The 13,828-nt window shown below is 37.3% G+C and overlaps 1 protein-coding gene across 2 annotated transcripts in view; it reads left to right on the top strand.

Moving 5' to 3' along the window:
- The window catches only part of Aff2 (ALF transcription elongation factor 2), a 494,279-nt gene that overhangs the window by 470,239 nt on the left and 10,212 nt on the right, over positions 1–13,828 (top strand). For both annotated transcript variants that reach the window (XM_021152989.3, XM_021152988.3), the window contains exons 13-18: positions 1,246–1,547; positions 2,026–2,089; positions 5,338–5,474; positions 8,880–8,951; positions 9,321–9,414; positions 11,579–11,631. In XM_021152989.3, coding sequence (XP_021008648.1) covers positions 1,246–1,547; positions 2,026–2,089; positions 5,338–5,474; positions 8,880–8,951; positions 9,321–9,414; positions 11,579–11,631 — 722 coding nt within the window. The remainder of the gene's footprint in view (positions 1–1,245; positions 1,548–2,025; positions 2,090–5,337; positions 5,475–8,879; positions 8,952–9,320; positions 9,415–11,578; positions 11,632–13,828) is intronic.

Below are 13,828 nucleotides of genomic sequence, written 5' to 3'. Positions count from 1 at the left end.
ATTGTCTAAGAGAAATTTGGGCCATTTTGGTATTCAGAAGTGGTCATTGCAGATTCAGACCTTCAAAGAGTAAGGTTGATATTTCCATTTTGGAATCATTGTTCATTGCTAAATCTCCATCAACATATGCAAGTTTGACAAATTGGATCAAGAAAGAAGTTAACTGAGGGACAAACCTTGAGGCACATCAATCTTAAGGAGACACTACCTAATAAAGGGTTTAATGAGAAAGTGACACTGTGGAAAATATTATCAGAGATATAAAAGTCAGGATTGACCACAGTTGCCAGATGGAGAAAAACAGTCTGTCACATGAACATGGTACTAGTCTTGTGACATTGTGTGAATATATAGTTACAATTCTTAACTCATACTTTTTTCTGAATTCCATCATTTTCTACAGCAATGCCAGTTCAAATCAAAACTCTCACAAGTCTCTTATTCACTTGGTATGTGACCTGGTGCAAATGAGGTTTTACTCTCCGAAAACTTCAAAATATCATTCCATTCACTTTGATAACAGTCAAGGACCTCATAAGGAAGAAAGCCTATGTCAGCCTCCTGTCAGTCAGGACACTGACTATTGAAGAACAGTGCCAGATCTTCTAATATTCCCCCTCCTCCATTCACTTCTCTTTCTTTCTCCATCTTCTTCTTTCTCTCTCTGTTTATCATTCCTTCTCCTCCCCTTTCATATTCTCTTCTATATTTAAACGCTTACCATGGCAGTCTATGATTATGGACTATATATAATCATAAAACCTGGCTACCTTACTGTTTAGTGTCATCAGAACCAGAACCCCGGAGCTCTTGTCTCTAGCTGCATATGTATCGAAAGATGGCCTAGTCGGCCATCAATGGAAAGAGAGGCCCATTGGACTTGCAAACTTTATATGCCCCAATATAGGGGAATGCCAGGGCCAAAAGAATGGGAATGGGTGGGTAGGGAAGTGGGGGGCGCTATGGGGGACTTTTGGGATAGCATTGGAAATGTAATTGAGGAAAATATGTAATAAAAATATTAAAAATCAAAAAAAAAAGAAAACAAAAGTTGATGATACACAAAATTTATGAAATATACTATCACCTTCATATACATCTCCAAGCTGTGTGTGTATGTGTTGTTTCTTTCTCTCTTTTTTTTTCATGCTGTGTTTCCTACTGTGCTTGACATTCAAAGAATTTGTGAAGAAATGGTTTTAAAAAGCCCGGCCTAATGGAAGCTATTTGTCTTCCTTTTTCTAGGAGGGAGATGCTCCAAAAAAGGCTGCCTCTGCCACCGTTACTGTCGCCAATATGGCTCTTGCCACTGCTACTGCCACGGCCACTGTTCCTGCCATTGTCACTGCCACTGTCACAGCTACTGCCACCACCACTGCTACAGCCACTACCACCACCACTACCACTACTATTTCTAGCATCACCCCTACAATCACTTCTGGGCTTATGGATAGCAGTCACCTGGAGATGACATCCTGGGCAGCCCTGCCCCTCCTGTCCAGCAGTAGCGCCAATGTCCGGAGACCCAAGCTCACATTTGATGATTCGTATGTTGTCCCCCCCAGATAATTGCAGACTCATTTTGGGAGTTGTGATTGGGGTGAGGGTAGGATGGATTTTCTAGAGTCGTGTATGTGTCACCCTATATAAGACATTCATATCATGCCCTATAATGTTAAAGGAAAACCCATTGGACACACATACCTCCATCAACAGTAATAAATGTCTTTAGCCTACTTTAACCCTGAGTCGTTTTCCTGTTTCCTAAGGCAGATTCTCTCCTCTGGTCTATTTTTATTCGTTCCTACTCATGACTTCAGTTAGATAGAGAGAGATAGAGATAGAGATAAAGATAGAGATAGAGAGATAGATTCTATATAATATGTTTGGGCAATATATAACAATATCAATCTGTATTTTTCAAGGCACCATGTGGAAATGAATAGTCAAAAATATTTGTACTGTTCAGTTTCTAAATTAAAAGATGAACTGCTGATTTGTAAAAGAGCTTATTTTGTTCTTTAGTGTTCACAATGCTGATTTTTACATGCAAGAGGCTAAGAAGCTGAAACACAAAGCTGATGCACTGGTAAGTCATTCTTCTCATTGTCTCGCTCTCTAAATATGATTTTTGAAACAAAGGCAAGGAATATATTTTACAAATAGGGCAAAATAAAAAACGTAGCACTACCCAGAGCTTTTTAAAGCATCGCTGCTCTTACATAGAGATATAAGAGCTTAGGAATTCTGTAGTATCATGACTTGATTCCTGTGTTATATCTTTGTCACCTTTTTCCTTCTAACCCAAGTTCAGACGCTTTCTTACATGTACCCTTGTCATAGTCTTTTATATAAGTTGAAATGACTTTTCAAAATGCTCTGGATATGATGGGAGTTTCTTTTGGGTCTTATAATGTAAGTCTGGAGTGTGAAGGTGGAAGGTGTTGAGTGACACTGAATGGGTCTCAAATTTTGATTTAAGAAAACCTGAGTCTCCCTAGAAATCTCAGATTCTTGTTGTATTTGGGCCAATGCTCCAAGAGCAGGGCCAATAACCAGGCTTTCCTATACTGATCATAGGAAGACAATGCTATCATTTTAATTTCTAATGAAATAATTCCCATCTATCTCTCAGGATTTTGGTTGAGGTAAACCAGTGATGAGCTGATTATGTTGAAAATTTTATCCTAATTGATCCTCCTAACCACATGTTCCTCAGGCTATATCCAAAACCAATGAAACAAGAATTTACAGGACTGAGACCCAGCCATAATAACTAAAGATCCCCGACTGACTTCAAAATGCAACCATTTGTGAGCTATGGTACTACAGACAGACTTAGAGATAGGCTTCTCATAACTTTCTATATCTCATAACTATTGGAAGAATCAGTTCAGTGTCATTACAGGGAGTAAAAATATCATCCTTAAGCTGTACATCATGTTCTTTCAGCCTTTAACTACATTTGGCACTTAAAAAGCAGTGATGGGGCATCCTATCAGGCTCTGCACTGTAGCTAGTGTATGGCCAGCATCAACTCCTTCTGCCCATTGCATCTGTATCGTTTTTTCTCTCTGCTGTTCAAGTTGTGTACCTATTTTCTGAAGGGAACCTTTATGTGCTATGAATTTTCCCCTGTAAATAATTTTCCCACACCACTGCAGACAAAATTAAGGTAAGCTAGAGGATGCCTCTGAAGGAATCCAGGTGGATTTTACCTATGATCACTGGATTATGGCCAGCAATTTAAAAGCTACTGGGTGACAGTGCTGCTGACTGGAAGGCCAAAGGTTTTCTCCAAATGTTGTCAACTCTGTGATATTTAAGAAGTGCTCTGGGGTGTTTCCTCTCTAAGATCAAAGTGAGGAAGTATATGAATGTCCCTTTCACAAGGTGGTGCATGGGATGATATAGAGACAAGGATGCACAAGTAAGACCATGAAGGTGAAAATTTGAAGAACTGGAAAAAAAAGTCAAATGTACAGAGATCCCCAAAATATGATTGATAAGTAACATCACTGGCAACTGCTTCCATGGGGGCAAAAATTGATTCTTAGGGTAAAGTAGAAAATTCCATCTATTGCATAGAGCTGTGGCCCTTCAAAGCAACCACATAATACTCAGTGTTTTGAGCTATTAAAATTTCACTGTTAGTATATAAAAATGGTTTTAGAAATATATTGGAGAATGTGATCATGGGGGGAAAGGTTGAGATATATTCAGAAGGATAATGCTTTCTTTGAGCTTTTATCTATCCTCCTGTTAGAAACAGGTTTCTAGTTTAAACCTCTCAGTTTGTGAATGGAAATTACTGACATCGTGGCTATGTAATTGTCTTTCTGGATTTCAGTATCTTTTCCTTTTGAAAAGAGATGGGTTACACCTTAATAATGTTTAATGATAACTCACCTTTAAAACCCAAGATGTATAAATTAATTCCTAAGAGGGAAAGCTACTTGAAGTCTGAAGACATAAGGAAATTATCTAATAATGCAAAATAGAAGGGAAGTAGTTTACATGCAAGCTTGAAGACACAAAGAAATCAGTAAGAACAAGAGAAAGAAACTAGCTTACATATATATATATATATATATATATATATATATATATATATATATATTTCAGTTTCCAGAAGAGCAAGTTGAATAAATGGGAAATGGTAATTCTGTACAACGGCTTACAGAAATCACAGAATTTCGTCAGTACATAAAAGCTTAAGAACATTATTGTAAAGTCATTTACAATAAGAGATTCTTTAAGACCTGTAACTAATCATTGTGTAGTCATATTTATTTCTTTTCCAGAGATAGCTATTCTGCCATTTTGAAAATTGAATTCTTCACAATTGCATTCACAATATTTTGATAAAAGCTATACAAAATTGATATTATTAAATCTGCATTATAGTTGTTTTACATAAAGTTCTGTATTAGTGAATTTTTTTACATCCAACTGTCAAAAATTAAAAACATAAAATCCTGTAATAAAATCCTTGCTATGAAAGTGTCATATATAATATTCATTACACATGAAAAAGAAATCAGTATGGCTAAGCCAGTTTAATCATAATCATTATCAGGGCTAAAAACTTTTTCAGTAAAATATTACTAAAGTACAATATTTAACAGTGCTATATTTTTGACACCATCTGAACCCATCATTTCCAATGAAAATGATGTGGCTATTGTCAACTGTCATCCTAGAACTTCTCCCTTTTCGACCTGTTACTTTTTACCTTATAATGGGATTGATATTCTCATAACATTCTAAAGAAAGAAATGGACTATGAAGAAAACAAAAGCAGAGCTTAGTTGCAAGCTCTGATGAAATGACACTCCAATACCTGGCCAATTCTATATACTGATTAGAAACTAGTCAAGGCATTCATTTAGATTGTAGTTGGCCCAAAAGTAATGGGTACATCAACAATGGTGCCATAATCCATTTTGATGCGTTGGCTGCATTTCTCTTTTCTCAACCAGCCATAGTGTCAGGGCAATAGAATCTTCAATCAGCTCCTTTACCATTAAGACCAATTTGTGCACTGCCATCTCTCTGTATCAGTGTTGACATATCTCCATATCTCAGCTTGGACATCTGTAACATCTAGTTCTCCATTGCAGAGACTGTCTCTTGTATTTCATCGTGCTTAGCAGCACTCTAGTCTCTGTCTTCTAGGTACCCCCTGTCTCCCAGTGGTAACAACCCAAAGTGCCTCTACCAAATGATAAGTGTTCCCTGAAACATGGTGACAAAAATTATACACAGTTGTGAATTATTTGTTTATATGAAGGAGAAAAAAAGAGTATCATGTTGACAGTCATTTTCTTATTTCAGTTTGAGAAATTTGGCAAAGCTGTGAATTATGCAGATGCAGCCTTGTCCTTCACTGAATGTGGCAATGCCATGGAACGTGATCCTCTGGAAGCAAAGTCCCCATATACCATGTATTCTGAGACTGTGGAGCTCCTCAGGTAAATGGCTTTCCTAGAATCATTTTCCTAAATTAATCTTAAACAGAAGCTGTTAATACTTTTTGCTTAACTATCATTTCCACAATTAATGTGTCCAAAAGTCACTGAAATTAGTTCCTGCCATTTTATTAATGCCATAGAATATTTATAATTGATGGACACTGTTTTGTAAATTATCCCCTTCAGAGGTTATAATGTGAGTATCATAATTTATAGTATTCATAAAATTAAAATGAAGATGTCACAGGTGAAAGTAAAGTATAATCATTTTATCAATTTGCCATTGACTTTCCTATTCAAAACAAATTTGTGCTCTCCAGATTTCTATTAGGAACCATATTTTCTTTTATTTCTCTACTTTTATTTTTATTTACTTTACCTCCTGATCACAGTCCCCCTCCTGCCTCTCTTCCCAGTCCCACCCTTATAACATCCCCCCACCCTATTGCAGGAGAGAAGGGGAGAACCCTTGTATTCCACTCCACCCTGGCGTATCTAGTCCCAGCAGATCTAGGCATGTCCTCTCCCACAGAGGGCCTACCAGACAGTCCAAGTAGGGGAACAGGATCCACAGGCAGGCAACAGAGTCAGAGGCAGCCCCCAAGAGCTATGTTTTCTAACGCCTTCTCTTTAGATTATTATAAAAGGAAGGAGGCACTGGTAAGTTTGCTCTGTTGGGTAAAAGTGATGGATGCCAAGACAGACAACTTGAATTTGATCCTAAGGGCCCACATCCAGCAAGGAAAGAATTGACTTTTGTAAGTTGTCTTATAACCTACCAACATACTACACTAAATAAGTAAGTAAAGAAAGGATTTTTTTTTTAATTGGAAAGGGGCATTGTTCTAACCCAAAGTCAATATTTAAGATCACAGTTGTATAACAAATACTAAAAGAGTAATTTATTATATCATTGAACATTCAAAAATGCTTTGCAGTCATTGACACATAATAATAATGAAGCCTAAACAGTAACATGAAAATGTGGAATTGTATTAATGTAAAATCAAGGCCTGAGGCTCATTGTTGGATGTTTACCTGTCATGTGGGAGGCCCTGGTTTTGATCTCTAGTACTTCAAACAACTTAAATCATGCTGCAGAACTCTATATAAATTATAAAATGAAAAATGTGTGTATATCTAAATTAAAGCAGAAGGAACTAAAATTGAAGTTGTAATTGTGAGAAGTGTGACATTATGGATGTTTTCCTTCTCCACAAAGTTTGTCCACAAGAAGAGGCTATAGAGATGGTTTAAAAGTTAAGGGTGCTTGCTGCTTTTGCAAAGGCATGCGTGCATGCGCACGCACGCACGCGCGCGCGCGCGTGCACACACACACACACACACACATGGAGGCTCACAGTTGCCTACAGCTCCAGTTTTAGGGGTCTTAACACCCTCTACTGGCCTCTGTGGACTTCATGAATGAAGCACATGGTGTACATAAAGTTGTACAGACATGCTCACATTTAAGAATAACACTTCTTAAAATTAACAAGGTAAACACTAAATGTTACTCCGTTGTAAAAGCATGAAGTAAATCATTAAACAGTATTTATTTCTTCCTTAATTATTCATAAAATAATTTTATAGTTTTCATTACATGAGACACTAGTGCTCAAAGAAATGTGTTTTAATGGAACCTTGGTAAAAGGCAATGGAGAAGTTTTGAAAAGTCTCTCCAATGTCAATATTCTAAGGTTCATTTTGAGTCAATTATAATTTCAGGTACAGTAGTAGGAAATAATACAAAGGATTCCTGTGTACTCGTCACCAAATCTTCTGCAATGGTAATATCCTCTGTAGCTGAAGTTAAGTATCATAACCAGGCCACTGGCATTGGCATATTCAAGAATGTTCTTCTTTTTTTTTAATTTCAAATTTTCCCCAACTTTGCAAGAACTCATTTCTGTTTTCTTTATATTTTTTAACGAGAGGAATTTCTTTGGGGAATAAAATGAGTTGAAAGAAACTAGGTCTTCAGGCCCATTTCAGCAATTGAAATTCCACTTTCTAGTAACTTTCCAATGTGGTTGCAATTATGGAATGACTGCAATATGAACACAGTTTTTAGTAGTACATATTATGTAGAAGAGATTTTTATTGCTCTCTTCCCAATGATGTTCTAGCTACAGAGAAAGAGTCCTATTTTTTCCCTTCAAATAATTATAGTTGCTCTGAGCCCTGGGAATCAGCAATAGAAATGTATTTGTGAAAACAAGAATGTACCACAATGACTTGACACTTTAGTAATCCAGCTGTTAAAGAAAGTCAGATATATTACAGTATAAAAGCCCTAGTTCTCACCATTGTAACAACAGAAAGTACCTGCATCAAGTATGTAAGTCCCATTCAACAGATTCTGAGAAGTTGCCATAAAAGCAGGGCAGATGACATGCTGAGGAGTATGAACTCTTGAGTGGGATGAGCCAGGCTCTGGTGCTTTGGAGAGGCTGCTATAAGTAGCAAGTAAGAGGACACTACAGGTTCTGAGTCGCCTTCCATAAATGAGGGATAACCCAGGCAGCCTGCACATGCTCTTCACATTTTTTCTGACACAGTGAACTCAATTACTTATTCTCCTATAAGTACCTGTGAAATTGCATTAAATCTCAGACAATGATTTTATGCAATGAATTGATTCTCAAGACTCTGAATGCTCAGAATGAGATGTGCTCAACTAGAAGGAACAAAGAAAAAACAAGAGAGAGAGGAAAAAAAGGAACACTTGATCTTTTATCACTGCAGCATGGAACAGTAACAATTAAAGAGAATAGAAAGGCAAAATATAGAAGTCCCATAAAGTAAAGTTGCTTAGACCTTAAAATGCTGTGCAGTCAGCCCTCCTTTAACACACAAATGTGCACACCCACACACCCATATGAAGCATGCACACATGCATGAATGCATGAATGCACACTTTTTATAAGAACACATTGAAAATTTGAGCCATTATAAAAGAGTTTATACCTGACTGAGGTTTCCCTAGCCAACGTCAGACATAGCTCTTTATTATTTATTGCTTCATCTGTCATAAAGTGATGTGAAACTGACATATTTGCCCACCTTGCATATACAACCAATAATATTGTTTACCTAGCAAGCTCATAGAAACGATATTTTCCCAGCCAGTATTTATACATAGCCAGAAACTCGTGCAAATTTTACAACATCATTCTAAAACATGAGTCCACAATTAAACTGGCTTTTGTAGAGTTCAGTTCTTGATGTCACATCAGGTTCTATAATACTGTGTGGGTAATCCTTTTGTATATGATTTGAGGAAAGGACCATTATGGCCTCCACCTTTAATGGAAGGAAGAGGAGCCTAACTCATTTTTGGCAATCAGAATTTTGAAAGGTAATCCAGATTCCACTAAAGTATTTCTTTATGTTATTTCAAAGGTATGCAATGAGACTGAAGAACTTTGCAAGCCCCTTGGCTTCTGATGGGGATAAAAAGCTAGCCGTATTATGGTGAGTTGCACAGAGGGTACAAGAAAACTGCTGAAATGTTGCAGAGGGATGTGAACACTCCACATCAACTTAAGCAGCTTACCTCAGCTCATTATTTTGGCTTTCTGGTGAACTGTTAACGGGTAACTAATGGATTTCTTCAGTTGCTGACTAAACATCTACTCAACCCCACTGCAATTTATACCCTTATCAAAATGGGATATTAATAATTCCACCTTTATTTTATAAGTGTTTTTATTTACACATGTTCCTCAGTCTAATCTCACTCAGAGATTAGACGAGTGACTGCAAAATATGACTTTTTGTATTTAACAGTATATGGTCTTCAAGAGGCACTGTCATTAATTTAATCCTTTTATCCTCACCCAGCTACCGATGCTTGTCACTTCTCTATTTGAGGATGTTTAAACTGAAGAAGGACCATGCTATGAAGTACTCCAGATCACTGATGGAATATTTTAAGGTAAGCCTTCTTTTGTATGATTCATAGGTAGACGGTGACCAAAGGCCAAATGAAACACGCTGGGCATGTTAACCAGATGTCAGACAACTAAAAGATGATAGATACTGCCATTGACCTAATCTCTTTCCCTTTAGCTGGCCACACAACATTCTGACTCCTAAGGGAGAAGGTACACAGTAGTACAAATGGCCTATGGAAGCCTCTTGATTACAATTAGGGGAAATTGATCATAACTTGTGTCCACAGTCTCATTTAAATCTAGCCAAGAAATCCTTTAGCTGTGATAGAAGTCACCATGGCCATATTGGACATCTGTTTATGTCCCTTCTTGGTGTGCAATCATTTCAGTTTAAGGAATTTAATTGCATTGATTACCAAAGAAAATAAATAGATGAAGTCATCCTCTAGAGAGCTGAGGTTGTTGGTTTTTATTTGTTTGGTTGGTTTGGTTTGCTTTTAGTTTACAAATAAACAAGAAAAAGGTAACCACAAAACACAATATCATTATTTGAAAATGAATAAACCTAAAATCCAAGAAGTGGTCTGGTACTAGGATTAGCTGTAATATAGCTTCACACTGGCTAGAGATTAGAATCGAGGTAGTTCACTGCTCCTTTCCTTAGGCCACATTGCACCTAGCAGTTGTCTGAAGTGAACTGGATCATGACCTTGTAGCAAGTAGCCCATGAGTACCCGTGTATGTCTGCATGCCAACACTGTGATTCATCTGGGATTATGAACAAAATTCCCAGTTACTATGTGATGTGGATGTTATACCATAAAGCTCGTGCTCATGTGGGTGAAGGGGGATCATATCCAAGAGTTCCTCAGTTCCATGTTACAGTATACTGTAGAAAGGTAGATTTTGAATTTCACTCAACTTCTAAAATCCCTAGAGGGCCCAGAAATAAACAAACAAACAGTAAAAACCAGACTGTCAAGTCCTGTTCCCCAAACAAGTGTCCTTGGCTGAGGTCTAAGAATGTGCATTTCTAACAGCTTTCCAAGTAATTCTCATGCTGCTGGCCTTGTCATCTCCCTGATAGCCAAGGTTCTAATAGCTGTCCTCTGTGCCTTGTGACAGAATTGGAAAACACCAAACAGATGCTAGGTAGCCTGTGAATATTTTGCACTCATTTAGGTTTAAAACTGAATCAAGTCTTCTAAATACACTCTATGTCTGTGACACCAGGGCAGCATTGAATTCTACTAACTCTAGCAAAGGTTGACTCTACTTTCAAATTCTTTTTTGCAAGGAGGGCTAGACTGGAGACCAGAGAGTAGTAGAAAACCACCAGCCTGGCAACAATTGCCATGAGAAGACATGACTCAGACTGGGGTCACAATCAGCTGGATCCCTGTTCTGTCATGGTATATGCCAAATATCAGGTTTTTCATTCATCCAAAAGGGTGTGGCCAGAAAACAAAACACACAAAAAAATCAAAACCTAACCAAAACAGAAACAAAACCAACCAAGCAAACAAACCAAAACTAAAACCAAAACCAACCAACAAACCAAACAAACAAAAACAAGAAGCCAAAGCCGGTGCTATAAATCAGACATATTCTGACAGAGAAACAAGAGAAGGTTTTGAATTCCAACTTCTTTTGCAATGCAGCCCTGGACTAGTTGCATTGCTAAACAGAGAAGACAGCCAGCCATAAAAATTTGCATGTAATTACCACAAATCACAATGAGTCCTGAAAACAAACAAGTGAGCAAAATGTATTGCTTGATTCTGACATCTTCCTTAGATATCAGACATTACAGCCAAACCTGTATCCCATGGAAAAAGTTTGCAACTAATGCTAAAGGTGAAAGAAAAACTTACTTGTTCTCTGAAGGGCTTGTTTTGCAGAATAAATTTCAGATGAGGATAATTAAACCACTTCTTGGAGAACTGAGTCTGATTTCACTGGGCCTTTTAGTATATAAGATCTTTCATCAAGTGACTTTCATGGTCCTGATTGGAGCCCACTAATTATCCTAACCAGCTATTTTCATCGAGTGTGCGTCGTGGTGTGCTGATGTGCACATACATTCTAGCTCTGCATCCCGAAATGCTGCAATCAATATTAATGTACTCTAAATCACACTTACATCTGTTTCTGAATTAATAAACACAAAATAGATGTCCTTATTTCCCTCTCTCTCTCTTTCAGCAAAATGCTTCAAAAGTTACTCAGATACCATCTCCTTGGGTAGGCAATGGAAAGTAAGTATGCTACGAAAAATTGCCTTTTCATGAAAATGAATGAGTGGATAGACCCTACATATTTTGCATTGATTGCTCAAGAGTGAAGGACAATTTCAAGACTCCAGTCAGTTTTCTGCACACAGAATTCTAGCCAGGTTTCAGCTGTTGGAAAGACAGAAAAGTTTTAAATGATGTGGTTCCTTAAAGATCTATAAGCTAAATTATGGCCATAAAATATCTGCTAATGAGATGGCAAGCAACATACCATTTCTGGAAGGCGGGATAAAGTTAAATCCACTGCAATGATTTGTCAGTGATTCACTTGGTAATGAAAAGTCAATGAAATATTCATTGATATATGGTAAGTGATGTTTAATAAAAACCAAAGGCATAATAGAGCTAAAAATGTGAAGGTACTTAGTCAGCCAATTATCTGGGCATTCATGGAGATTTTTATATCAGTACTAAAACACCTTGACCTAAATAGAAAAGAATGTACTCTGATGCTGACGTAAGACCTCATGGATAGACCCAGACTTACAGCCTTATTTAGAGTCCTATCGGCTAACATCCCCCCTAGACTTCAGAAAACTACAGAGAGAGTCTGCAGGAGACTCTTGGTATAGAACTGAGGCCACTCTCCTTCTAGATTTGCCCTTTTCCCTTTGAAATGAAAGGGGCCAGTTTTATGCTAACTTGGAACCATAGAGGAGATGATCCTTACAGAGAGCAATTATGAATGAACCCCACTCTGTCTCCATAATGTGCCTTTGCCAACTTTCCTGACTAGCCATGGCAGCTCTAGTTTCAAAAGTAACCCATCACTTCCAAGCTCATTCCTGTCTGTATAGGAAGAAAAAATAGATGTCAGTGGACACATACCTGTTTTTTCCAATTTTTATCATCTCAAAAATCTTGCATCTCTGATCAAAATACCTTTCTCATTAGTAGAATAGCCTCAACTGTCACTCTATAAATATCTACAAAATGTACTCCAAAAGTGTGGGCCAGTGAACTCTACCCTGAGATCATAAACCCATTCAGAGCAAGGGAACAAATCCATTAAGAACTACACATTAGCTCAATTACTGTGCTGAAAGAAAGCACCACTTCAATGGTTGAATTAGGTCTTACTATTACACTGATGAGCAAAAGGAAAGATGGTTTCTCTCTCTGGAAGTTTAGAAAATAAAAATAACCACTGAAAGGCCTAGAGAAAGCTATTTTCTCTGAGCACGGAACAAAGAAAGGGCAAGGTCAGGTAAGCAGCTTGTAAAAAAAATCATTGGGAATAGTGTATGTGTGTGTGTGTGTGTGTGTGTGTGTGTGTGTGTGTGTGTGTGTGTTAAATTCAGAAATGGAAGAGCTCAAACACATTCTAAGCTTGTGAGGTCACATTAAAAGACTCATGTAATGCTTCTTCAGTCTAACAAAAGTGCACTCCCTTAGGTTGACAGTCATGCTGTGCTATGCTGTGGTATGAGGTGGGATGGGGTGGGCAGTGTGTGTGTGTGCGTGCGTGTGTGTGTGTGTGTGTGTGTGTGTGTGTGTGTGTGTGTGTATGTATACTTCTAAATGAAATTTCCAATTATTTTTCAATTTCTATGAAGAATTGAGTTGGAATTTCAGTGCAGATTACATTGTTCTCTAAATTACTTCTGGGAGGATGGCCATTTTCACAATATTAATTCCACCAATCCATAAACATAGGCAGTCATTCTGTCTTTTGGTTTCTTCTTCAATTTCCTTGTTCAATCTCTTAATATTTATATTATATTATATTATATTATATTATATTATATTATATTATATTATGGTTAATCTCATGGAAGAAGCTAAAAAGAGAAAAACGTCAAAAATTGACTGGGACAAGACAGGAAGCAGTGGTACAATTGTGAATAAGCCATGGAATATCTGAAATGAAATTTCTGAGAAAAGAGAAATGGGAGGAAGTGTATTCCCCATGAGGTCAAGGGAGCAATGTGATGAACTGATACATATATAAAATATATATAATGATCAAATCTGGATAATCAGAATGCCATGTTCCTAAATATATACTTCCTATGTTTGCTGGTAATCTTACAATTCCCTTCTTATAAAACATACAGTAAGTTCATATAAAATTGTACTTGTTCCACTGTGTGTAGAACATCACAACTTATTCTGCCTGTGTAAATAACTGGATTTTGGACCAGTTTTCAAATTATGTCAT

Source organism: Mus caroli, unplaced genomic scaffold (assembly GCF_978045245.1).
Source record: "Mus caroli unplaced genomic scaffold, Mus_caroli_1 scaffold_5, whole genome shotgun sequence".
Taxonomy (NCBI): domain Eukaryota; kingdom Metazoa; phylum Chordata; class Mammalia; order Rodentia; family Muridae; genus Mus; species Mus caroli.
The sequence above is the reverse complement of the archived record's forward strand: the minus strand, read 5'-3'. Positions and strand labels throughout refer to the sequence as shown.